This window comes from Aulonocara stuartgranti, assembly GCF_965226115.1.
Source record: "Aulonocara stuartgranti genome assembly, chromosome: 2".
NCBI lineage: Eukaryota > Metazoa > Chordata > Actinopteri > Cichliformes > Cichlidae > Aulonocara > Aulonocara stuartgranti.
Window position 1 is genome coordinate 21,943,767 of NC_138940.1, and position 26,025 is coordinate 21,969,791.

General features: G+C 40.1%; 2 protein-coding genes across 9 annotated transcripts in view; one reads left to right on the forward strand and one right to left on the reverse strand.

Annotated features, from left to right (window-relative positions):
- Positions 1–1,107: 1,107 nt before the first annotated feature.
- gabra2b (gamma-aminobutyric acid type A receptor subunit alpha2b) overlaps positions 1,108–26,025 on the forward strand; it is a 71,401-nt gene continuing 46,483 nt past the window's right edge. Inside the window, exons 1-4 of one of the 6 annotated variants that reach the window (XM_082506570.1) lie at positions 1,108–1,219; positions 15,527–15,682; positions 24,782–24,864; positions 25,311–25,413. In XM_082506570.1, the coding sequence (XP_082362696.1) occupies positions 25,343–25,413 (71 nt within the window). In that variant the 5' untranslated portion in view covers positions 1,108–1,219; positions 15,527–15,682; positions 24,782–24,864; positions 25,311–25,342. Of the gene's footprint in view, positions 1,220–1,246; positions 3,412–15,526; positions 15,683–23,920; positions 24,865–25,310; positions 25,414–26,025 lie in introns of those variants that run through there. The other 5 variants (XM_082506567.1, XM_082506571.1, XM_082506568.1 and 2 more) reach the window with 5 other exon arrangements.
- Positions 16,782–23,779, reverse strand: LOC309715636 (uncharacterized protein). Of its 3 annotated transcripts, none has more exons than XM_082548892.1 (7): positions 23,421–23,779; positions 21,536–21,654; positions 21,265–21,453; positions 20,515–20,667; positions 18,919–19,077; positions 18,377–18,472; positions 16,782–18,298 (listed from the first exon to the last, which is right to left on the reverse strand). In XM_082548892.1, exons 4-7 carry the CDS (start codon positions 20,635–20,637, stop codon positions 17,978–17,980), a joined length of 699 nt encoding a protein of 232 aa, XP_082405018.1. In that variant the 5' UTR covers positions 20,638–20,667; positions 21,265–21,453; positions 21,536–21,654; positions 23,421–23,779; the 3' UTR covers positions 16,782–17,977. The 3 variants fall into 3 exon arrangements, 2 of the variants coding, with proteins under 2 accessions (XP_082405018.1, XP_082405019.1); XM_082548893.1 differs by lacking the exon at positions 23,421–23,779 and adding an exon at positions 22,666–23,412; XR_014279252.1 differs by lacking the exons at positions 16,782–18,298; positions 18,377–18,472; positions 18,919–19,077; positions 20,515–20,667 and having other exon boundaries at positions 20,675–21,453; positions 23,421–23,755.

The following is a 26,025-nucleotide window of genomic DNA, read 5'->3' on the forward strand; positions in this document are numbered from 1 at the left end:
TCGAGGCGTAATGGCCTTAACTCAGAACTTGAGCTCATCTTAATCTACACGCTGGCTACTTCAACACTTGCTTAAGTATTGTTTTTTAAAATAGAGATTTTCTGCTTTCATTTAAAAAAATCTGTGCATACAAGCATTGATTTGAAAATATTGTCCATCTACATGAAAATGCTGAAAACAATAACAAATACTGGCCAATCAGAATCTTTAATGGAACAACTTTATTAGGTGAACAAAGATGGGCATAACAGAAATGTTTTAACTGAATGTGGAATGTAGAAATCTCTGTCTTTCTAAAAACACAGGAGCGTGAGTCCTTTGCATGTGTTAGCATCTAAACGTGCATAAAAAGATAAAGCAATAATATTTTGTCATGCAAGCAACACAGCACACAGTCTGATGTAAGAGTTAATAAAAGGCAAACACCAAGTTTCAGAAAACTCTGTTTTCAGTGACATAAAATGTGGACAAAAGGCCAAAATGGACAGAAAAGGCTAGTTATCAAAACAACTGTGTTGGGTTCATTTTGAGAGAGAGAGAAGACAAATATGCTCAAAGTGCATTTTCTTAAATTTATTTAGCAATTAAGGGTTCAAGTTTTAAAAAAATGGCTGCAGTGTCTCTCTGCTCGCTCAGGAGACCCAAACGAACAAAGACCCCACACCCAGACAGTGAATGCTTTTTATTATGTGTGATAAACAGGACACTAAGGTGAAAGGTCAAAAATTCTCCTTGTGTGACTGAGATCCAGTACTTACGTTTCTTCTTCTGCAGCTTTCTGTGCACTTCAGCCTTCTGCTAGCAACACTACCGTTACCATGACAACCACCTCTTATCCTCCGGTCAGACCTGCATAAAGACGGAGCTAGGGTGCGTTCCATAAGAGCAGATTTATGACCTTGTTCTTGTGAAGGGGGTCTTACTATGTTACACTGTGGGCCGTCAAAGACAACACACAAATAAGTGACGCTACTTATGAGATATTAGCCGTACATATAAACATAAATCCCAACAGTATGTGTAGAAAGGCCCCAAAAGGTAACCAAACGCTGCTACTTCCTCGCACCTACTCTTTAAATTACTCTAAACAGAAGCTAGGAGGTCCGTTAGCCAGGCTAGCTGCTTCCAGCTCTGTCTGGTTATTGTGCTAGGCTAATCAACTGCTGGCAGCGTCTTCATATTTACACTTTATGTGTCTATAATCACTTTCAACTCTTTGGTAAGTGATGAAAAAACTTTATTTCCACAAGTCAGAAATGTTTAAACTCAGCTATTAGCTTCTACACATGATATATATGTGCTAATTTTTTCTTTTTAGACATTTTGAACCCTCAATATTAGTATTAGTGCTGACACATTTTTGTACTGTTTTTGTACAAGTAATAATCATATTTGGAGGAATTGAGGTCTAAGTTGTCAGCTACAATTAATCCAAGCATGCTGATAAAGAGAAGCTTGGTCATTTGGAAAGAGGTCAGAGTAGAGCTCCTAATCTAAAGGAGCCAGCTGAGGTGCTTCAACATCTGACCAGGATGCCTACTGTGCAGCTCCTAGGTGAGGTTTTGTCACAGCAGCGTAAGACCATGGAGCAGATTCACAACAAGCTTAAGAGATTACATCTCTCGGCTGGATTTGGAAAGTCTTGGTGACCCTCAGAAGAGAAGAGGGATAGAGGTGGACTATCAATCCAAATATCAATAGTATCGATACTATTGCTGGTATTGAACTGATACTAGTTCAATAGGATCGATAATTTGTTTCTATCCTCTAAGTTCAGTCCACTGATTTGTGTTAAATAAATATTTTTTTTAATTACTTGTAATTGGATCAGTACCAAAACTTGCAGTGTTGCACAGCACGACTGGGGGAGTGGGCAGGGAGCCGCAGATCCAGATACGTGGCAGAAAGTATGGATAGTCCCAAGAAACAGATAATATAAATGATAATATAAAAAAAAATTACAAAATAAACCTGAAACTTACTGGATGGTCTGGACCACACAGCAAGTTATATTATGTGTCATAAAATTCCATCAAAAAGTGTCGATGTGCAGTTTAGTGACTTGGATTATCAAAGATGAAGCCTAACAGTCACTAACTGGCTGCAGGCTTACACCTGCATAGTCTATGAAAAACGCTGTTCTCTTAACTTTAAATCTTCTCAGTCTTCAAATGGTTGAGCTTCGAGAAAATTCACTATACACCACTGCACAGCTGTTTTAACCAAAATCAAGTGGCCCCTCTGGGAGGACATTCATGTTTGGCATAGAAGTGTCTGATTTCAGTCACTAACAGTCTGACACTTTTTCCCCACATAGTGAATTTTCATTCTAATGCATGAAAGCAACTTTCAAACATGTTAAAGGAACAGAGGAAATCCAGTGTGCTTCCAGTGTGATCAGGACCTTGGTGCAGTTTCAGCCTCTGCTGACCTTTAGAGGTGATGAATCTGCCGGTAATTGAATCCTTGAATAGACAAAGGACACCATTATCTTGATAACACACAGCACCACAGCAGAAGATTGTCCTCCCTGCTGTCGGCTGTTGCTGTTCCCTAACTGGCTGATAGAGGTGAAGCAGGGGATGTTTTGTCATTGAACGCCTCGTCTGGACAAAACTGACATTCGGCGATGACGTTGCTAAAAAGTGCACAGAAGAAGTCTAGAAAATATCAGAAAATTACAGTTATCGTCCATAATTAAGCGCTTTAGCAGATTCTTTTTGCAAATAAATAATGTGTAGGTTAGCGTCATAATAGGAAGGAACAGAACTGACTCATCTTGAAGAGTCTATAATTATAATGTACAAGATCTCATTTTATATTTCCATAAAAGAAGCAGAAAAATCTCACGTGATAGATATATGTATGGTTCTTTTTGGCCTATTTTTCTTCTTGTTGGAGAAACTGGAGGTTAAACAGTTGGCGGATGAGCTCAGCGTCACTCCTGCAGATAAAGATGTCATATGTACAGGGTGTGTGTGAGTGTGTGCGTGTGCGTGTGTGTGTGTGTGTGCGTGTGTGTGTGTGTGTGTGTGTGTGTGGGGGGGGGGGGGGTCGTGATGTAGTAGGTGCCTAGTTTCTTGCTCTAACAGCCATATCATCCATGTAGTCATGGTTGTTGGCCCTCGGTTAGTCTAACAGGAGTTATGATGCTGCCACTGCAACGAGAATCACGCGGGCTGATGGACAGATCAAGATGCCCGGCGCCACTCACCTCTCCTAAATGCAGTCAAGTGTGAAATTGATTTTGCCGTCATTACCTCCCCGTTGGTCTCTGCTCTCATGCTCTCCCCATTCCTCTCTGTTTGCCACAACAGGCTACAAAATGCATCTCCTCATAAAAAAACAACAATAAGAACCCCCACAGACCATCCATGTACCAACGAGGAGCCAGTCAGCAACAGATTGATGGTCAGTGTAAATATGCTGTATCTCTGCGCTTCTAAATGTGTGCATTATTGATGGAGCAGCCGATGCCAGGTTGTGGATTTTCTGTTGTTGTTGGTTTATCTTTTTTCCCATAAACGAGCAGTGCTAGACAACAGTCGAACAAGCTCGCTTTGCCCCTTTCAGAGTTTACTCGTAGTGTTTGTGGAAAGTGTGAGCACTCCCAAATGATCATCATCAGGCTTCCTGAAAAACCACACAGTGCAGTTTAACTGGGCAAAAAAGTATATTTATTGTCACTTCAGAGCACTTTTGAGGTAAAACATGGCGTCACGCTCCCTCTAGTGGCTCAACTGAACCCACTTTTATTTCCTACACAAACTCACAGAGCATGAGGCAGCTCTGTGCTTACTGAGTTAGTAAGTTACAGTAATGAGCAGAGTGATGAGACGCTTTTCACGAATGTGGACACTTTAACTCCTCGCAGAAATCAAATGAAAGATTGGCTCTGTCCCCATACGTTTCCAATTTTTTTGACTGTTGCAGATCATTTTCAAAATAAATGTACTACTTGCATCCTTTACTGATATTCTACAGAATAAAACTATAAATGTATTTAACAAAAAAATGCAATAGTTCAAAGGTCACATGTGTGGTATGTAATAACATAGACTGTATGATGTTATTAGGTTGACATTGATGCACTGTTATTGTAGCTGGTTTCACTTATTTTCTTGCACTTTTAAAGATTTCTCTTATCTGTAACTTTTTGACTGACCTCTCAGGTATTGATTTAAATTAAACAGAGCCACGTGATAGGAATTAAGATTTGCCGATAATATAACCTTGAAACGTGAAAGGGCTCAGAATGAAAGGGTTTGAGTCATTAGTAACTGTGCTGTACTGTAACACCCCCTAATAAATAACTGTAGTGAAGTGAAAATCACAATATTCATTTGATAAAAGGTAGCAGAAAGTGGAAACTTGTAAGAACCTTTAATTCCTCCTCACATATTCCAATCATATGGAAATGAACATGTCTGCAGCTCACCTTTAAGGCTGTTTATTGTGAGTCCTCTTTAATGCAGTAACCTGGGAATTAAAGCGCACGTCAAAAAGCGTCCTTTTTTCATGTTGAATCTCTGTCTTATTTGCATCAACATGAAATATTATTGTATAAAAGTTTTACAGTCTTTTGGGTTCATTTGAACGAGTTCATGAAGGACCGTGCACTCACACATTAAAGTAAGAGACCTGGACATGTAATAGGTTGTGTCTAATTCCTGACATGATCCACTAGAGGGAGCAGCGTGCCATGATTTTCTTCACTTCAGAACACAGATGGTACTTTTAGATGGGCCGAGGTGCAGCCTGGACAAAGAGGGTGATTTGGTTTTGCTTTAGTGTCTAATTTCTGTGATTCTAATGGGAGAGATGTACTGATAGCATTTCACTGTGCTCAGCAGAAGCCACACTCTGAGAGTGGTTTGATTCCACCAGCCTAATCATTTATTTCATTTCATGAGCCACTCTCTAGAGATTTGCATAATAACAATGAAGGTCTGCCCTCCGTGTTATTATTCTTATCACTCATCTGTCGTCGTAGATGAGAATCCTTCAAATCCTGCAGTCAAGGGGAGGCAGCGATTCAGGGTGGGCATCTCGGGTTGTTTGATGTAAATAGAATACCTTTGCAACCGGAAAACAACTGACTGACTTGTTAAGTCCTGAATTTGGGTATATGTCTCAGGTTATTGGGTCAACCCAAAAATAATGCCACAAGTACGTCACAACATCAGTATCTCCATTCGTTGGATGGATTTCAACTACAGATTGTGCACTGATAGAAATGTGCGTTGTTTTGTTGGGTGTGAAGATTATTCATCATAATCTTTTTTCATATTCCTTTGAGCACGCTGCTCATGCAGCCTGTGTTTCATTCGTAATAAGGTCTCACTTAACCCAGTTTCTGGACTACCACAGGCCAAGATAATTAACATGTAGGCCCTTGGTAGTTAATAGGATAATACATTCTCATTTGTATTATACTTTCTAGCACCCGTGCGAGTCATTTGGGCGGATATTAATCTTCCCGGTGGAGAAGGACAGCATGATTCCAACTGTTTGGTGTGTCACAACACAGAAAATGAAAAAGCCTAAAAAATCCACCTCTAATCTGCTGGTGCTGTATGCACCCACAGGTCTCAGTGATGTGGAACAATGATTTCTAAATATTATTTATGGTAATACTCAATAACAGAAGTACCAATTACAGCAATATTTAGACCGTTATATAAGCCACAAACAAAAGCAATAATGCATAGAACAAGGCATATATTCTATACACTACCTTAACACGGCTTCCTGCTGCACCAAAGGACTCGTAATTTTCTACAACGCCCTCCCATTGTGTAAGAATTTAGCACTTTAATCAGTCAAGCTCATAATTAAGACTAACGGACCCGTATTGTGTTTATATTTGATCAAAATTTCAGTCGCACTGGATGAGATGAGTGAAACAGGCTTGTGAAACTGTGTGTATTGTGTAATAGTGAAGCCACCGTGAGTTTATCTAAATGGTAACAACGTACTGCGGTACTGTACATTACTGTACTCCAACTTGAAGTGTTTGTCATCCTGTCAGGTTGTTACAGTCAATATGCTGATAAAATATTTTTTGAACTAACGTTTCATTTACCAGTCCTTATGCAATGCACTGTTTAGGTCAAACACGATTAAACATGTTAGAGAAATACTCACTGCATGTGGCAGCTTTATTTGAGGAACTGGCGATGAAAGCGTGTCGCGTGTGTGATGCAAAAAGGAGACAAAGACCATAAAAAGTGTAAGTCTTTGTACTGGTAGACTATTACAGGGTGCATCACATACTAATAACCTGACTGTCTTTTACCTCTGTCTGGTCTCCTCCAGCTCCCGAGGGAAACATCTGGCTCTCAGGTCTATGTTTTCTCCAGTTTCTTAGTGATTCACGGGGAATTACGATCAGTGAATGAATTAAAAGGAGAGAATAATTCAGTCAGGAAAAACTCTGTTATGTTTGTCAGGACTTGAAATAGAACCTAACCGATATTTAAGACTGATACTGATATTTGTTGATTATTTTTTCTTTCCAACACACAAAACATAAACAGGTTTCCATAACCCGCCCGACTCTCCTTGGAGCAGATAGTTGTTTTTTGTGGTGTTCCTAACTGACATGCTGACAACCAGGAAGTTGCCGTGCCCTCTGCTGGACACACTACTTAGCATCAACACTTGAAACATGGTTAGAGTGTATTTCTTCTTGTTATTCTTTGTTATTTTCATTTATTGGCTGTTATATATCAGAAAATACATAATACAGGCCAATAACATCGGCCCACAGATACATCAGTTGAGCTGTAGTGTGAAAACAGCCTTCTGCTGCACGTGGAAAAACATCATGAGCAGGTACAAATTAAAATTTGCCTCCCAGGCACCTAAAATCTGACAGGTTGCTTTTCCTCTCCTCGCCATGCTATGTATGTGGTCAATGGTAGCATCTCTAACTACATAAAATGTGATTAGGTTAAATGGCGATGTCCATCTTGGCAACTGTATCCAAGACTGCAGGGCAACATGAAGGCTTCCACAAACTGCTTTTATGTATTTTTAATGGATTAATTTTAAGTTTATGAGAATGCATCACTTTGTTGGACTATTGTTGGAAGGTGTAATGTACACACTAACCAGTGTATAAGTACCATGTTCTTTTTCTCTGTTAAATAACAAAACACTGACTGACTGACCATTCAGAGTGTTTTCTGAGCTAGACTACATTATAGATAAGCTAGCTGCATTTAGCTAAAAACATGCATGCTAGATAGAGGGATAAAGTGATAAGCTTTTATGTAATTGTAGGTTTTAACTAAGGCTGGAAATGCATCTTTTTGATTAGCATTAGCATGAAAAAAGCCACTAATTCTATGGCCTTTCTCTGCTTTGTTAAGTAGCTGTTAACTTCATTTACAGACAACTTCAGTTTCTTAAACGAGTCTGTTAATGGTGAAATACTATGAGGTTTAATTTATTGAGCTCCGGCAGCATTGTCAACAAGTATTTTTTCCTTATTGAAAAAAGTAACAGCTCATAGAAATGTGAGTGCGGATTACCTGATATTTCTCACAGGCTTGTATTTGATAAAAGTCCAACATCAAAGATGCCTAAACCTACATGAGTTGCCACATGTCCAGTAATCCACACATCTGTTGCCTTTGTGTCAGGTGGAAGCAACACACAAAATCCCTTATGCATTAAGATAAAGAACAAAACTGAAAATAGATTTGAAAAATGTCACCATAAGATGCAGAGATAAAAAGACAAATCCTTCCATGTGTCCATGCTGGGACAGCAGCAGCTGGTGAGTTGCTTTGCAAGTTTCATGTCACAGCCCTTGATATGCAAAGCCGATGACTACTGTTGACAAGACACCAAGAGAAACTGCATAATGAGAACACTTACTAACTTTATTATCATTCTCCTGTCAGATAAATAATGGTAATTGTTAGATCTGAGGCATAAAAGAAACTGTAAATGTACTCTGAATGCAGAAACCCCCCAAAAACAAAACAAAAAAACATAAAACCTATCTATAATTACAGATAGTTGAACATGATCTAACAGTCCAGCAAAGAGCTGGCGCAGGATTTGAGAGATGCATCTGGCCCTCAGTTGATCCATTTCCTGTTTTCTGAAGCCCCATCAGAAATGGTCTGAGGTATGCCAAATTACACAAGAGCTGGAGTCAAAACAGCTCTTATTGGGTGTTGAATCCAAATTTGATATTTTTGGCTCAAATTGCCAACAATATGTACAGAGGAGGCCAGGAGAGCGGTACAACAGTGAGTGTCTGCAGCCACCGGTAAGACATAGTTGAACTCAAACACGACAACAGGATCCGGTTACTCTGAAACCAGTACATGAAACGAGACTAAGAAATCCAGCAGCCTAACAAATCACGTGAAAATGAGCAGGAATACAAAAATTAAACCCCAGCAGAGACCCAAACTCAGAAACTCTTACCAGAAACTAAATAGTACAAAATCCCAGCATCATGATTAAATGGGCTTCAAACAAATGGTGTTGCCCAGTGTATATTGGATATGTAAATCTGAAACAAAGTCAACGTTTTAAGATGAAAATGTTTCAGTGTTCTGTCTCCAGCTTGATCTCTGTTGCCTTAAGTAGCAAAAAAAACCTCTTGTTGACATGAAACAGCCTTTTTACAGCACAGCTAAGCAAGTCCTAAAGAAGCATTTTCATTTGTTTTAAGAAATGGCCACAAAGGAAGTCTGGGGAGAAACTTTGGTTTAGATTTTTCTCTTTAATTACTGATTTTGCAATTATGATGGGATGTAGATGGAATATTGGAGGTTTAACGGGTTCACCTGGATAATGTCTGGACTGTAGCAGCAAGCTGAGAGCCAATGCAGTACACCTCAGTACAGATGGAGTGGTACGGCAACAGAAACAGACATATACATGGGTCTCATGAAGGCATCTTTCTCTGTTTGTGGGGACTCCTGATGGGGCTGCCACCATTTCCTCCTAGATCCTTGGCTGCCACAATTAACCACAGTCTTTTTATCCAGACCTGTTCTTCCACCCACTCGCTGTCAGATGCTCCAGCAGTAGCGGTGTTCAGGCTCTCATCTTCTTTCCTTTCTTGTGCCTTCCTGCACTCTGACCCAGATCTCTTGGTGCATGGGGTATTTTATGTGTACAAGCCATCTGTTTTTAAGCTCATAGGATTCTAGTCTGTCTGCCTGGTTTTACTCAAGTGTCTTGAGTATAGCTTGGGTTGGGTTTATAAAGGTCCACCTCTGGGTGGGCTTGCTGACCTGCTGCTCATCAACAACCAGTCTCTGCCAGACTGCCTGCCTCTCCAGATTGTTAACCAGACTCCTCTGTGGCTGTCCTGTGGTTTTGCATATTCTTTCTGCTAAACTTATTGTTTCCCGGCTTTACAGCGCTTCAAGTGCCTTCTCAGTTCAACTTACCTGTTTCTGCTGAGCTGGTCTTATCCTCCCTGGCAATCCTCCCACAGTTTTGGACGCTTATCACTGACCTGCCCAAAATATCATATCAACACGTACTGTCCACTTACCAGCACTCGTATCTTTTCAGCTAGTCACACCAAATATACTCCTTCATTTCTTTTAACTTCATACTATTTTAATACCTCAGTATAAATCTATCCACCTACAGGTCCCACATGTAAAAACGTTCCTTTTTGTGTCTGTTTCTCCACTGCACCGTGACGCTGGGATGTTCTTCGGCGTGTGACAGTAGAAAGCAGGTGCGAGAGCCCACGCTTTATCTCGTTGCTGTTTGTACACCAGCTCAGTGGTTAAATTTAGCCACGGTTAAAAAAAGACAATTACAGCAACTCTGGAGCTGAAGATGCAATATGACCAGCAAAACACAGAGGGCCGTTGAATTGCACTCAGTTTAGTTTCCCTGGTAACCTCAGGGAAATTAGCAGCAGTGTGAGCAGAAAACTTGTGCCACATAAATAACACTGTCAAGGTCATGAAGCTGGCCTTTTAATTTTTATAAGTTAAGCATGCCTGTGATTCAGATGCTGAATTATATAATAGAGAAGGGAAAAAATCAGACCCACTGATACAGCATGAACTCAAGCTGAACTTTTATTTGTCTCCATCTCTGGTTGTCTGGAGTGTGTTGCTGAGTTGTTTCTGCACCGCACATGTCAGTCAAACACCAAAGTGTGTTGAGGCCATTACATCCCTGCTCCTGCTCCTCTGTCCATTCATTCTGACTTTCCTTTCAGTCTTGTGGAGTCTGCAAGTGCAATTATTACTATTTTTGATTAATCATAACCATTCCTAAACCTGGTGATTTGTTCTCCTTTAGAGATCTTTTAATATGCCATTCCAACAGTAAAGATACTGACTTGTCACCCACACTTGTAACAAATAAAATCGCCAATGCCTACATCCCATTTCGGTGTATTATTGCAACGACCCTGTTGGAAGCCAAAAGGACTGAAATGCAGCAGATGAAACAACATCTGTGCATTTATTCTGCCTGTTACAAAATCGAAAAATATGCTAACCCCTAGAAGCAAACAAAAAGGTAACAATGTGACAAAGAGAAAGACTGTGGACACGGAGGGCAGAAAGTAGAACAAGACAAAGGTGGAGACAATAAAGGCCGAGCAGACAATCACAAAGAAAGGAACCCATACAGGCAAAAAAATAAGAGACAGAATAGGAAGTAAGACAAAGACAGAAAATCAAGGCACAGGAGACATAGAAGGAAGAATAAAGAACCAAATAAACAGGAAGTGGAAACAAGAAAGAACAAATACATACAGGGAAAGTCAAAGAATCACTGGGGACACTAAAGACTTTCACAACACATATTTGTGGAAGTCATGAGTGAATGAAGTAGATTTAAGTGGATTTAAAGAAAGTTGTTGATGGTCACCAAGATGGAAAATGCTGCAAAACTCAATCAAAACTCATCAATCCACAGACGGACAGATTATGCTTTACATCACTGCTAAGCTCCTCAGGAGTGGCCAATCGCCCAAAATAGGCCTAATGGCTCTGACTGTGGTCGGTGCTGTTGGGTTTAAGACACAAGTGTGTATATAATATAGTTTTAGTTTTTACCACCAGTTTAATGATGCATTAGTAAAGAAGCTCAGAGATTCATAGATCATACAAAGTAAAGTGTTAACACAGTTTGAAAAGATGAGACTTTGTGGTAAAAACAAAGAAAAACAAAGAAGAAAGCTCCATGATCTCCATGCTTCTTGTCCTCCTGTACCAGTGCTGATGTATCAGGAGCATACTGCAGTGAGTACTTGTGCCTCAGCTTTAGTAGAGTGTTGTGGTGACGTCACTGTCTGCGCACAACACGACCGATGTGGTGAGTATAGCGGCGAGTAAGTGAGTGGTGTGTATCTGAGTTGTAACAGATGAAACCAGAGTTAAAGGCTTGTCTCAGAGTGGCTGTTATTACTGTTCCTGAGCGCCAATCAGGACGATCCTGAGAAACAATGGTTACAAAGATGAAGCCAGTGCAGCTTGTAAAAGATCAGGTCAGAAATAGTTTTAGTTGATGAGGCCAAAGTAAAGTGTTTTGGTGTAGATGTCCAGTGTTCTGTTTGGCTAAAAACAAAAACCCTACTTCAGGTATAACAACCTTATCCCATCTGTGAAACATGGTGGTGGTAGAATCATGGTTTGGGTCTGAGCTGCTGATTCTCTACAATGACAACTTGCTATCATTAATGGAACCGTTATTTCTAATTGATATGAGGAATTTTGATATGAAAACATTTGGACATTTGTCCTTGATCTGAATCCCAAGAGACGGTGGGTATAAGGGCAACACCTCAAACCATACAAGCTCCTCTACCAAGGAATGGTTATAGGAGGATAAAGGTAAAGGCTTGGCCTTAAAGTGGTGGAATGGCCCGAAGAATGCAATTCATGCAAAAACATGAGTACTGAGGAAGTTACCTATAGCTGCAGTTATTGCTGCGCAGTGACATCACACCAGACATTCAAAGTAAAGGTTCAGATACTTTTGCCCTTAACAGGTAAAATGATAAAAGTTGGATGATGTTTAAGATCATTCTTCACCATTAATTTAAAAGGGTTCAAAAACTCCCAAGCACCTCTGTAATTATAGGATAATACCTGTTATTGGTGTTGCAGTATCGTGTGATTTAAAAAGCTTTAAAAAGGCTTTTATCCACACCCAATACATATCTTTGCATCTGTTTATTCCAATCACATCTGAAAACCCTCTAAGAGTCAGCTAATAAAAATAAATTTATGCTATTTGTGTAATTGTGGGGAGCACAAGGAAATCAGAGGAGGTCTGGAATAATTTCAGGCAGCTTGGCAGCTCCATGAACCCAAAACCGAAAAAGGCCTGTGAACCTTTTTTCAGCCAGTGAGCAATTTAAATGAAAGAGCTGTCATCTTGGAATGGGCGATCCGTTTTGTTTTAGTGCATCCATCATTTGCACATGAATGAATAACAAAGCCACAGTTATTAGTTCCACCTATATTTCCCACTCGGTTTGTTGTTTGCACCTCTCTTAGCATTTTATAAGCAGATACAATAACATTACACTATAAATATTACAGTTTTAGTTGACACGTTGAATCTAGGTCACCAGCAGCAAGCCGTGGATTGTAATTTAATTCGACTGAGCCTTAATTTACACACAATGAACGACAATGAACATGAGAGCTGTGTGTCAGCCGGTTTGGTATTTTCATGAGCAGCATGTGTGTGACAAAGGATTTCCAAGGGTGACCTATCACTTTAAGAGTGTCAGAGCTCCTCCATGGACTCCTCATCTTTTTTCTCTCACAACATCTTTCTTCTGCCATGCATGGCTTGTTGCCGAGGTAACAGGCCCAAGAATGGTTTAGCATTTCCAGCATTGCCTAGTGAATCGACTCGTGCTGACATGAAACTGACAACGGCACAGTCGACGACAGGCTCAGGTATTTTCTTCCCAAAATGTCACTGGAGTCAACAGCCACCTGCTGTGCTGTGGTTCGCTCTCATGTAGGAATCATATGAAAAGCTGCGCGGTCTGATATCACGTTCAGCTGCTGTGTGTGTGATCACAAACGCAAGCAAAACCGAGCTGCGTGCGATGCTCTGACAGGGTAAAGCGTAAAATTCGATCCAGGTGATGGAGACATGTTTGCAAGCTGCTCCAGTCACTTTCTCAGGTGTGAGTTCCTGGATGTCTCCAGCAGAGTGTGTGTGTGCGTGTGTGTGCGTGTGTGTGTGTGTGTGGGTTTATATCTATACATGTGACTCATATCTCCTCATATAGCTTTTACAATTTATTCGAATGCATTTTACTTTTGGTTGGCAGAGAGCTAATATCAAAGACTTAAAATTCTGAGGGGAGATGCATCTATAAGCATCTCATAGCTGCTCTGACCGGTGGGAGGGGGCCCTCTTGTTAAAATGTTAAGCAGCAGAAGCACTTTTTTGTCACCTGCGTGTGTGTGTGTTTTCTTATTGACCAGATCATCATTGAGCTATTTCCCCGCTGACTGAAACCACATGAGTCAATTCCTTTGCTTGTCTCAAACTGCATTTGCATTGCTCCCTTGGCATTTGTGCTGTTTTCATGTAATCAGCGTACTGGAAGCAAGTAGCTTCTAACACAAAGGGTTAATAGGCAAGTCTGTGGTGCCAGCGAAAGAACAGATTGGAGTTACTCACCCCTCCATTAATCATGCTAATGATGAAATACTTTGCATATCTAGTCTTTCTCCCATCACAGTATTACCAGCACAAAACTGGCTTTTAACATCATGAGGCGAATTTCAATGTTCACACGCAAGTGCCAACAAAACCCCGTGCAACAGGTTAAATAATTGTTTTATTTAAACCTTTGCTGCTACTTTTTAACCTGCGATTATTACCTTCCTCCACGTGGGCTCGATCAATATGCATTGTCACACCGAGTCCAATTGGGACACGCTCAGGACCGGCAGTGGGCTGGGTGATGCAACATCTTGCAATAAACATTGTGCTGTAAGAGTATGTAACCCAGCGGCTAGCAGCGCAAGCAAAACCCAAGTTCAGAGGAAAAAAAAGGAACATACGCACAGGCATGCACGCAGATTTGATTAGAATAAAAGACAAGAATTTGTTTATTTTGTCCTCGACGCCCTCGATTGTCCTCGCTTCCCGTTTCCTTCCCTCTCACTTAAGTTGGACTTGACTAAGGGCCCAGGGGTCACCGTTACTGAGATGACCCACCTCATCGATCACATGACAAGAATTAATTAAAGGGGAGATCAATGGGACATCCTTCTAGTTTGAAGTATAGCAGAGGGAGTCTGCTTGATAATGGTCAGACCCCTGAGGACTCAGTGTGTGTGTGTGTGTGCTGCTTCTTAAATGAGAGTATGTGCTGGGTTATCACTCACCAGCTCTTGTTAATGGCCCTTTTTTTCCAACCTGTCTAAGCATGTGTAACTAATACCTAGTTCACACAAATTGTTTACGCTGCAAAAACACAAACTCTGAGCTTCTCTGCCTCTTAAAATGCTTCTTATTAGGAATTTACAGACAATCTGAGTGCAAAGGATTCATAGCTGGATTAACCTTTTAGTTCATCACTTACACAGATAATACAGTAAAGCCTATAATTACCTTCTCAGTTGTGACATTTCCCCTCTTGGTTACTTGGTTGCTTCTTCTGTTGGTCACGTTAAATTATCATATTTTCAGGTAGTTTTTTGTGTGATTTCTTTTTTTTCACAGGCTTCTTGCATTTAGAGGTAGTTATGCAAAAGAAAAAGAGTGTAGTGAGAAAATGCCTGCCGCTTTCGCTGCAGCATGTGTGGTACTGAAAGAACAGCTCCCAAAGGCTGATGGTTGTAAAGGATGTTGCAAAAGTGCGAGATTTAGTGGTGGTTTTTATCTTCATGTGCTTGGTTAGTGAGCGTCTCACTTCAAGTATGCTTGAGAAAAATTGAATGATTGATGAAAATTCTGGCAATTTTTTTAGGTCACAAAACACAAAACTCACTGACACACTCTTGTGTTGGCTTCATTTTTCCAATCCACAACTTGCCTCTTAAGCCAACATTGGTTGCCCCTCCTAAACAAAAAGTTTAAACAGCAGGTGGGTGGGGCATCTCACAGCCAGGGCTCACTAAGGATAACTGCTCTGAGTGACATAAAAGAGAGCTAGGAGTAGGGAAAAAATCTGAAAGTGGGTGTTTAAAGCAGCCTGAAGTCTGAGATTTTGGCTCTCAAGGATGTCACTGGCCAGGTTAAAATGAGCACCCACTGTATCAAGATACAATGATTGAGCTCCATAATAGGTAGAGTAAAGATATAGGCAGATATAGCTTTGATACCATATGCTATCACTCTCTATAATACAATACATCTGCCTGGCAGAATGTCATCTGTCTGACAATAAGAATTTATGTAATCATTTTTATTCATTTATTTATTACAACATCATTTCAACTGCTGTGATAAAATAATTACCCAGATAAAACATAAATAAAATAGGTCTTATCTTTCTACATATGTCTTAAAATAAGGGATTTTTTTCTTTTCCCAGTCCTTTTTATGTGCTTTGCTCCATTTCTCATCTTGTTTCCTCAACACCTGATGTGGGCCGATATCACCCAGCTGCTATATTACATCAAGCAGGTGTCCACCTGAGATGAGCTGCTCCATAATACCTGAGGCAGACGGTGTCTATCTTCAAAAGGTTGTAAGTACCATATCTGTAAAGGCAGGAGTCTACAGCTGATTGGGCCAAAGCTGCAAACCGTACAAAGGTGCCCCCAAGACTATCCAACACATAGTAGCAGGCTGTAAGTTTTGAGCTGGAACTGCGTGCACTGAGAGACACAACCAAGTAGGGATGGGTATCGTTTAGGTTTTATCCGATACCGGTGCCAAACTGGTTCTTTTGAAACGGTGCTTAAACGGTGCTCGAACCGGTGCTTAAAGAATGCAGAACACAGGCTTTGTCCAAAAAACTCTCATGTTCAGCTGTTTTAGATAACAATGTTAGCCTTTTCTGCAGCTATGGGGCATATATGGCATCACTCTTGGCTGGAAGCAGTGCTTAAACAATGGAAAAAACACAAACTTTGTCCAAAAACCTCTCATGTTTAACTGTTTTCCACTTTTTCTTTGGTCATTTTAGCCTTTTTGGCCAGGGTGAAGGGAGTATCTGCCATCAAACAAGAAGACAGCCGCATGTAGCTATGATGATGTTTGCTAGTTCACCTTACATGCATTAATGTAATAACGTGGTTAGCCTCACACTACTCACGCAGAGAAGAACGGCTGCTGCTGCCATCATCATCTGTCATCATTTCTGCTACACTAGCAGGGCTAGGGGCCAGGACTCTTTGGGGGATGTTGCTAACTCCGGGTCCAATAACAGGCACCACACCCGCAGTAGATGTGCACGGTGTGAGGTCTGGCAGCAAGCTATCAAATACGGCGCATTTCTGGGCTTTTAAAAAAAACGTTATGCGTTGCCACGTGTTTCATCGGATTCGAGGTGTTACCTCCTTTGCACAGTATCACAGGATCAGCTTAAAGCACTTGTTGCTGCTGAGTTTGTATATTTTGCTGTGAAGTACAACCAGACTTTTGACCACTTTGCCTTGGGCATTTTTAATCTGTAGCTCTGCTCTAAAAGAACGTACGTACCTGGACCCGCCTACTATCCTCGGAAACGTAAAATGATTGTCTAGAATCTAAAGTGTATCACAGCTCAGGAAAAAAAAAGCACCGAAATAAAGCACCGAAATGTGCGCTGCTTTTCGGTCTGGTTACTACCGTTTATGTCAGATCTACCGGTACACTGTAAAAAAAAAAACGTTGCTAAAACTTAAAAACTCAAGGCAACCGACTGCATTTACGTTTTTAGGTTCTGATGGATAACTTATAATTTCAAGTTTAGGTGATAAGTTGCTTTAGCTAATGTTTTTGTGTTGACAAAATTAATAATTGTCCTTTTTCTCAACTCATATTTTATTGTTTTTGCAACGTATTTCCTAAAGTTTACACAAGGTATTAGTTTTAGTTTTGGCAACGTATTTCCTAAAGTTTACACAAGGTATTAGTTTTAGTTTTGGCAACGTATTTCCTAAAGTTTACACAAGGTATTAGTTTTCGTTTTGGCAACGTATTTCCTAAAGTTTACACAAGGTATTAGTTTTCGTTTTGGCAACGTATTTCCTAAAGTTTACACAACATATTTTTTTTGTTTTGCCAATCAATTTCCTAAAGTTTAGAAAAAGTATCTTTCATAGTTTTCATGAGGTGCTCCCTGTTGTACCAATGAATGTTTACAGTTGATTTTCAAATAACTTTGTGTTCAAACACAACTGCACCACTGACAATGTTGACTTTTGAGATCAGCCATTTTTAACATACTGACAACATTCAGCCACAAATAAAGTCCTTCCAAAAACACAAAAAAAGTCAAATTTTTGTAACAAATGTTACTCATCCAATTTTAAAGGTGGTGTTGTCAGACAGAATATCAAACCTATCTTGATAGATAGTCACTAACAAACAGATTCAAAACATCAGATGGCAGGATGTGAACAACTTCCTGGTTTCCATACAGCTAACAACTTTCAAACAAATTTTTCCACCACTTGTCTTTTAATAGTAATGGTATCAACACTCCAATTTCCTGTGAAGTTCAGTATCGCGCCACATTTGTTATAAAACTAATACAAATGTACCTAAAACCAGATTATAAAAATTGTTTAAAACAGCTCAAGTTAGAATAAAACCTTTCAACATTTTATAATAACATGTTATACATGAAATCTGCAATCAGCCATGCAAGCTACATTAAGTAAAGTTAGAACAGAAGACATTGATTCAGAACTTTCTGCACCTTACCGTTTTCTTAAAGACAGAAATTAACTTTTTTCAGAGCAACTTGCCACGAAACCCAAAAACAGTAAATCAAAACAAATTGCCATTCTGTTTTACACAAGTTGCATTTGAGTTGAACATGTTGTCAAATAGGTTAGACTTTGGTTAAGAGCTTGGTTTTGAAGCTTCTTATCCTCTGGGAACAGGTAGATGTCAACTCCATAAAAATGTGTTGCACAGCTTCAAATGTGTACTTGAGTTCTTTGGGAAACTCCATGTTGAGCCCATAAAGTAGGCCAAACAAGTAGGCAAAGGCAGTGGGAAGGTCTGGCAGATCATCAAGAATAATGTCCTCTTCCAAAACAATGGCAGTGTTGACCACTGTGGACTGCGAGTTGGGTCCCACGTAGTCCTCCAGAACAGTGAGGATGCCCACCGTAACACCTCGGGTTGCCCTCTCAACTGGATCTGTATCCTATGCAAAATAAAAAACAACAGTACATATAAGTCTCTGAAAACCAAAACTGAAGATTGAGTAGATTTGCATACTCACCAGACATGTTAAGAAGAGTTTGGTCTCGTCGTCGCGAACAAATATCGGTAACCCTTCCAAACTGATGGTTCGTCGATGCTGGACTATGTTTGAGACCTAAAACAAGGAAATCAAATAAGACTCAGTCTCATTTATAAACCTACCATTTTGTTTTTAAAACACATTAAGTGTTGTTGCTCAAAGTACAGCCTTAAGAAATAAGATGTTGAAATGAGTTATTACAGATAATTGGTCATGTTTTTGTCAGTTTTTTTTATTTATTTATTTTTTAAGTAATTTTGATGTGCAACAAATGTAGCACACTTATTACAACATTTATAACAAAAAGTGCCATGAGTGGGATGAGAGTTGAACTGTCTGTCATTACCTGCAATCTGCCAAACACAGCGCTGCTTGTTAGCTTATAATCCCATTCAGGACACACTTTTTGAAAACTAACAATTTTTACATCAATTTAGTAAATATTTAATAAAGTATCTTTCGTTACAGTGGGAACTTCAGGTTCCTCATAAACCAGACACAAATACATTTTTATATATTACCTGTTCATCAAACTTCTGCAACAGGGAATCCATGTCATTGCGGAAAGCAGCTTTTCTAATTCGATACAGCTTAATCAGCCGAAGTGAGTAAGTGTCGAGGGCAGTCATGAAGGTCCCCATGAGATCCTTGGTGGTAATGCGTGAGAATTCCGCACAAATCTACAAAGCAACAAAAAAAATATAGAAGAAAACTTTTAAAGGTACATTATATAAAAATCACATTGTTTTCAAATTTGGTTAAAAGAGCTTAATTTCAAAACATTTAGTTAGTCTCGGTTGATCTATTGGTCAGGCCTTGATTGGATTTTTTTTCTTTTAGTGGTAGTGGTGGTACAAATTATAACTGACGTATTAAAAAAAACAAAAAACAAAACAAGAAAAATCTGATCGGCAGATTTTACAGTAAGTCTATAGAATACCTAATCAAATGTTGATAAGACAAAATAATGGTTTCAATTGTTACAGGATGTATTGCAGAAAAGAAATAAATCAATAAATTGTATTTTAAATTCATTGAAAAAATTCCATTAATTTTATAGTTATGTAGAAATGAAGTAAGAATAACATCCTGTGGTCAAATTTGTATACTTTCATAACACGTAAGTGACTTTCTCAATCCTGTTCTGTGAGTTTCATGGCTGTTGCCCGCTAAGGGTCAGCACCAAAAGATTCTAGATGCCCAGTGAAGACAAGTCATTGCGGCGACCGTGGTTCAGGGGGTTGGGAAGCTCATCTGTAACCGGAAGGATGCTGGTTCTATCCCCAGCTCTCTCTGTCCTGGTCGTTGTGTCCTTGGGCAAGACCCTTTACCCCACCGCTTACTGGTGTTGGCCAGAGGGCCCAGTGGCGCGATATGGCAGCGTCACTTCTGTCAGTCTACCCCAGGGCAGCTGTGGCTACAACTGTGGTTTCCCTGCACCGATGTGTGAATGTGAGAGTGAGTGAGTGAGTAGTGGAATTATAAAGCGCTTTGGGTGCCCAGAGAAGAGCGAAATAAAAGCAATCTGTTATTATACACAGCAAGTTGACAAGTAAATAGATTTCACTTCAATAGAGTTCATATTTTTAGAGCCAAGTATTTTTTTATATTTTACCACTAGCATTGTTAGCTCAACGGTAGCCTTCAACCTTTTCTACAAGATATTGGAGTGATACAAACAGATGCTTCTCAAGGGCACAAGAAATGGAGCTCACGTTCATTTACTCACCCAGACAAGTTTCGAGGCATTTGGAGTTGTTCAGAAGGAATTGTAAAGGTCCTATATCATGTAAAATCAACTTTTTGGAGCTTTTAAACACATTTTAATGTTATTTCCTTAGATTAAAATCCCTCCAGAGTGGTTTTTGGCTTAATTCAGGCATTTCTTAGTTGTCTCAGTGAATCCTTTCCCCATAACCGTGGCTCAGCTCTCTCTTGCAAAACGACTGACTCGTAACATTGGGATTAAAATTTCTTTCTAACAACTCCAAATGCCTTGAAATTTTTCTGGGTGAATAAATGAACGTTTTCAATTTTAGAAATAAGACCACACTGGGGAAAAAGGGAAGAAGAAAAAAACGGAAGTTTTCCTTTAAATATTTAAGAGATTATCTTACCTGTTCTTTCAAGAAGAGAGCTGGCCATCTGAGCTGCATTTCCTTGACCAAGGGCTGCATCTCCACAACTTCTTTCCTCCTGAGAGAGAATGTGATGTCCATCTTTTGGGTGATGAGTGCCATGTTCTTATCCGTCTTCTTCACCTTTTGGTTCTGTTGAGATAATTAATGGGTTGGTTTTGAAAAGTGCATCATTTATATTTTTAATTACATCATCATCTGCCTCAATGTTCTGTTAAGCAAGCACCTGTTTGATTCTTTGAAATGAATGAACCTGAGAAAATTTTAAAATGTCACTAATTTCCTCAATAATTCTCTGCAAAGCACTTTTAGAAACATGTAACAATGTTTGCATGCATAGAAAAAGTCTAGCTATTTTATGTTCAAGACATTGGTAATCTACAAACTCATTGTCCTCTTTATCACTTGATGCTACACCTGAACCACTTGGTAATGTCTCTGGCTCCTGAGAGGTATTTAAGGATTTATCAGGGGAGCTACTTTCACTAGGACATGCATTTGCATGAGAAATCAGTCTAATACAGTTTTTTATATCTTTTGAGTTTTTGTGCTTTCTGCTTGTGTGTGACGTAAAGGTTGTTAAATTGTTGGTAGCATAGTCACATTTTTGGAAAGGACAGGATACAGTCTGATTTTTTTAAGTGCCTTAAAATATGTGAAATAAATGTATGCTGTGAGCAGTTTTCCTTAAATTCACAAAAATCACAAAAAAATGTTGAGATCTCCTGCCTTTTCTTAGCCCTGTTGTGTGATCTGCTGAGGTGAGACTTCAATGCCCCTCGTGTCCTGAACGAACAGACGCAGTCACTGTAAACACAGGGCAAATGAAATCCTCTTCTATGTCGTAGCTGGTGATGTCTTAAGAGTACTTCTTGGCTTGAACAGACAAAAGAGCAGAACTGGCACTGCATACAAAAGCTATAATGAGAAGAGAGGAGAGGACAGTGTCAACAATTCAAAAGAAACCTGAATTAATCTCAAATTACCAAAGTTACATTACCTGATAATGTGTTTGGGGCGGGGGGCAGGCACTCCTGTTCTGATTCCTCTCCTTACCAACTCCTCATCAGTCCCTCATAAATCAGGACAAGCAGTGGTCTGGAGTTGGCTTTTAATTCTCTAAATAAATAAAAATAGCAATTAGTTTTAAAATAAAATACCAGCTTCCTGACATTACTTAAGAATTTTTTTCTCCTGTCCTAATTTTTTTGGCTCACTAAAGTGAGCTGATTCTGCCTTGTAAAATGCCATGTGAAACACAGTAAAACAAATAATTTACAAAACATACATTACATCAAATGTTTAATTTATTTAATTTATTATTAACAAATTGTATTCTACATGGAATGCACCAACAGTATACTGGGATGTATTATGTAAGCCAAGGATAATTTTGTGTGATTGGTTTTACAACTTAGAATGACAAACATTGGATTGAGAGTATGAGTGGGATAAAACTCCTGAAGCATCTGTTTAAATTATCAGTGCATTTATTAATGGTGCTCCATAAATAAACCAAAACAATGTTGTTTTGTGCATAACAAAAAGCTCACAATTGTGCAGTCAAAATGTAAAATAAAAGATGCTGAGCATAATAACAAAGACAGATTTCGCAGCTGCTCTGTTTCCAAGTTCTACTGCGCAACTGACAGCCTGGAGTTTGAAATCCTCTTTGTAACCGTGTCTCTTACAGGCGCCATTTATGGTCCTTACACGCATAATATGGTAATATTACGTTGAAGCAGAGTACGTATCACTCTGCGAGGCTCCTCGGTAGCCGTAATGCTCCAACAATCCATCAAGCAGTGCAGCTTCATAGCTTACCAAAGTCGTACCAAAACATTTTTTGACATATTTTTTTAAGCTGTGTACCACATAAAATTGGTTCGAGGTCAGTAAGCACAACCAGAATTCATACATAAGGCAGACTGTCGATTTTTGAGATGAAAGGATTTTAGGCCGTGCGTCAACGCGTTAGCCCGGTTAGCTCACTAACGCCACCCAGCCCCACGCACGGGGTGATCCGCGGTAACTAGTTAACGGAGATTTGCCCCGTTAATGCAGTTATGGCATTAACTTTACGCTGACAGTACTAAAATAGTAATCTTCAAATGTTTTCTTTTTACCGACCAGCTCCTCTTTGATAGCTGCCGTGTCCATCTTGTCGTTGCCTGCAGGTGAAGCGATGGGGGAGGGGGAGTTGTGTTCAGTGAAGGAGAGAGGCGGAGTAACACAGCGTAGAGACAAAAGTGGACGAAAGAGAGGCAAACTTGCGGCTCCACGAGTATAATTATAATGTAACATAGACTATATCGATATAAACTATATTGTCACATCTCATATTTCATTTAGTTCATTTAGTGGAGCTCGCTGGCCATGAGGACTCCACCACCCCGTTCACACAGAAACTAAAGCACACATTTTATTGGCTAGATGTGATTCGAACAAATTAAACGACATGGCAGCAGGCGCCCCCGAACTTTATTTTATTTTATTTTATTTAAATAGCGGTGGGGGGTTGCTGCCGTTGGTCATGAGTGAGCCAGCCTATTTTGTTTCGTTCGGTGGTATGGCGGCCACAGACTGCACTTCATGAAATACGCATAGGGGGTGTCGCGGAGGCTTGTCAGATATGAGCGCGCCTCTTTAGTAGCGAAGTTTGTCGGATTTTCATTGTTTTGTGACATGGCACGTAGTTTGTGACATGGAATCTTAAATGATATAGTAAACACATACCCATAAGCCACAAGGCTTCTTAGCCAAGAAAGTAATGCTATGCTAAGTTTCGGAAAAATACGAAGAACTTCAGTTGTGATATTTCTAACAGACAAATTGAGACTGTTCAAACATATACTGTCTGATATAATAAAAGAAACATTACTTGCCTTTAGAAACTTGAGATGAACGATCTATCCAGCTCCTAGCCTCACGTTCTCATTAAGGCAGACGGGCAGGTGGCTTTCAGTCCTTGCAAAAGCGCAAAGTAGACCCCGTAGCATCCAAAAATATGAGATGCGCATGCGTACTCAGGCACAGAAAGGCGCCAACAGCTTCAACTCATGTAAAACTTGAATTCATTCATTTTGCCAGCAATAAATTTCATCTGAGACCAACTTTTGCTCCAAAACGTTAAATGATTAGTTGAAACCCTTAATGTATTTGAGTTTATGGGCCAACTGAACTTTTATTGTTGAATTGTGAAAGAAATGACTGTAAGCTCAACAACTGCAAGTTTGATTTTTTACAGTGTACCCATCCCTACAACCAAGTGACTGAGACAGTACACAGATACATCTGTGCCATATGTGGACTAGAAGTCCTCAAGTCCCGATGGGAGACACCATCAAAGGTGGCTGAGAACAACAGTGCAAAGGTCCCGTGGGACTTCAAGTTCCAGACAGACAAGCAGCTGCTGGCCATCCAACCAGACATAGTGGTAGCTGAAAAGGAGCAATTGTGCTAGATTCGACATTGCCTGTGGATGGTAACATCAGGAAGATGGAGCATGATAAAACAGAGAAGTACCAGAGTACCAGGGGCTGAAAGAACAACTGGAGCACATGTGGAAAGTCCAGATTGGTTCCAGGAGCACACACACACACACACACACACACACACACACACACACACACACACACACACACACAATAACACGTTCACCAAAAAAATGTACCTCAAATAAAATGATCAACTAGATAAAGATTTTTTAAAAGAAAAAATGCATTTTCAATAACAAGAATTCCACGAAGCTGCACTCGTAATCACCGCCGTGTATTTGACTGTGAGTGGAGACAACATCCTCACATTCCAAGGTCTAGGCTGCAGGAAGGAGGCTCAGTGCATACAAAACCGCCTTTAGGACCCAGCGTGTCTCCTTCGCAGCCTTTGTAGTTTTCTGTAGAGATGAGGGAGACTGAGATGTGCTTCTTGCTTATCACGATTCACATCGAGGCTCTAACAGCTAAGGAGGATGCTGAACAAGGAGATTTGAAGCCCGGATCAGCTCTGACTGCTGCTGGTTTACATTTCACTTCATTTCATTAATTAATTAATTAATTTATTTGTTTATTAGAGACCTTTCCTCTCACTGACATTATTTTCTATTTAGCCATTATATTTTTTGGTATTAAATCCTGAGACACTGAAAGTATTTCGGGCGCATTCCTGCTGCTGGCTGGGACTATGATTTATCGGCGCTTGCAGCTTGGCTCTCATGACAGACTCGCTCTCACTGGGTCTCTTTCAGACGGAAGAGAGCGGTGAATTGTCTTTAACTTTCTTGAGCATCTTCGACGAATTCAGCTGCAGCGGGTACTTTTTGCACTTGAGGTGAGTTCCCTTGCATTCGCCCTCACGCACAAAACAAACGCTTATTTTCATACTGTCATTCAGGCTCGGAGAAGAACGCGTGGGAGAGAAGATGCATCCATCTAACCTTCTTCCACGTTTCATCTAATCACATTTTAGTGATTATTTCCGCTTTTTTTTAAAAAAATCGATTGTATTATCAAAATGGCTCAAATCGGTGCTTCATATTTTTGGTAACAGTAATGTTCAGTGAGTGAAGGAGTGAGACGCGTCAGTGAATACTAATTACTGTCAGTTGCCCATCCACCCTCCCTGTGTTTATTATTTATTTATTTTTAATTGATTTACGGCGCTCTGAAGGGAATCCCCGGAAATCAGTGTCATAAAATCTGACTGTATGGAACACATACAGGCTGTAAATCCACTGGCATGTCAAGCCTGTTAATGCGAGGCTCCATTCATTGCAGCGGCTGTCCTGTGTGTAGGTGTGGAAGCAGCCATGTGGAGCAGAGAGAGCGCTCCTTTACTCCTCGTCTGCCTGCTGGCTCTCACAGCCCTCTGGAAAACCAGGTGAGTGTTTTGAATGAGAGACCCCTTGAAGTGAAGACATGCCAAGAATCACACACTTTGTCTCAGGGGGCCAGCTCTGCTTATCTCATGGGTTTTTGTTTGTTTGTTGGTGGTGGTGGTGGTGGTGGTGGTGGGGGGGGGGTGTATAAGTAAAAGGCTCATCATTTCGATTGTATTTGAGTAATCCTCTGTTATTTCTTATGACTGGGCTAAACAATGCACAGTTTGTGTGGTTATTAGTTTCCATTTACAAATTCCCATAGACATCAATGTTTTGAAATGCATAAATAAATAGATGGCTTTAAATCTCTCCTGTATGCTCTGCGCCCTGCTGCTGTGTGAGGACGCCTCACATTAGGCGCTCAGGTGTGAAGGTGTGTTTATGATATTTGCCCGAGTGACAGATCAGGTCAGTCAGGCGCTTACAAAGAGGCAGCCAGCGTCAGGAGCAGGAGGGGCGATTCAAATAAGGCCACGGATTTCCCCTCCAGGCTTCAGGATGCCACTGATACACTGATACTGAAAACTGGACTTCGTCATCTATCTCATCAGCGCCTTTATGTTTTCAAGACATTTTTCCACGTCCAGACTGCAGATAGTAGGACTAACAGG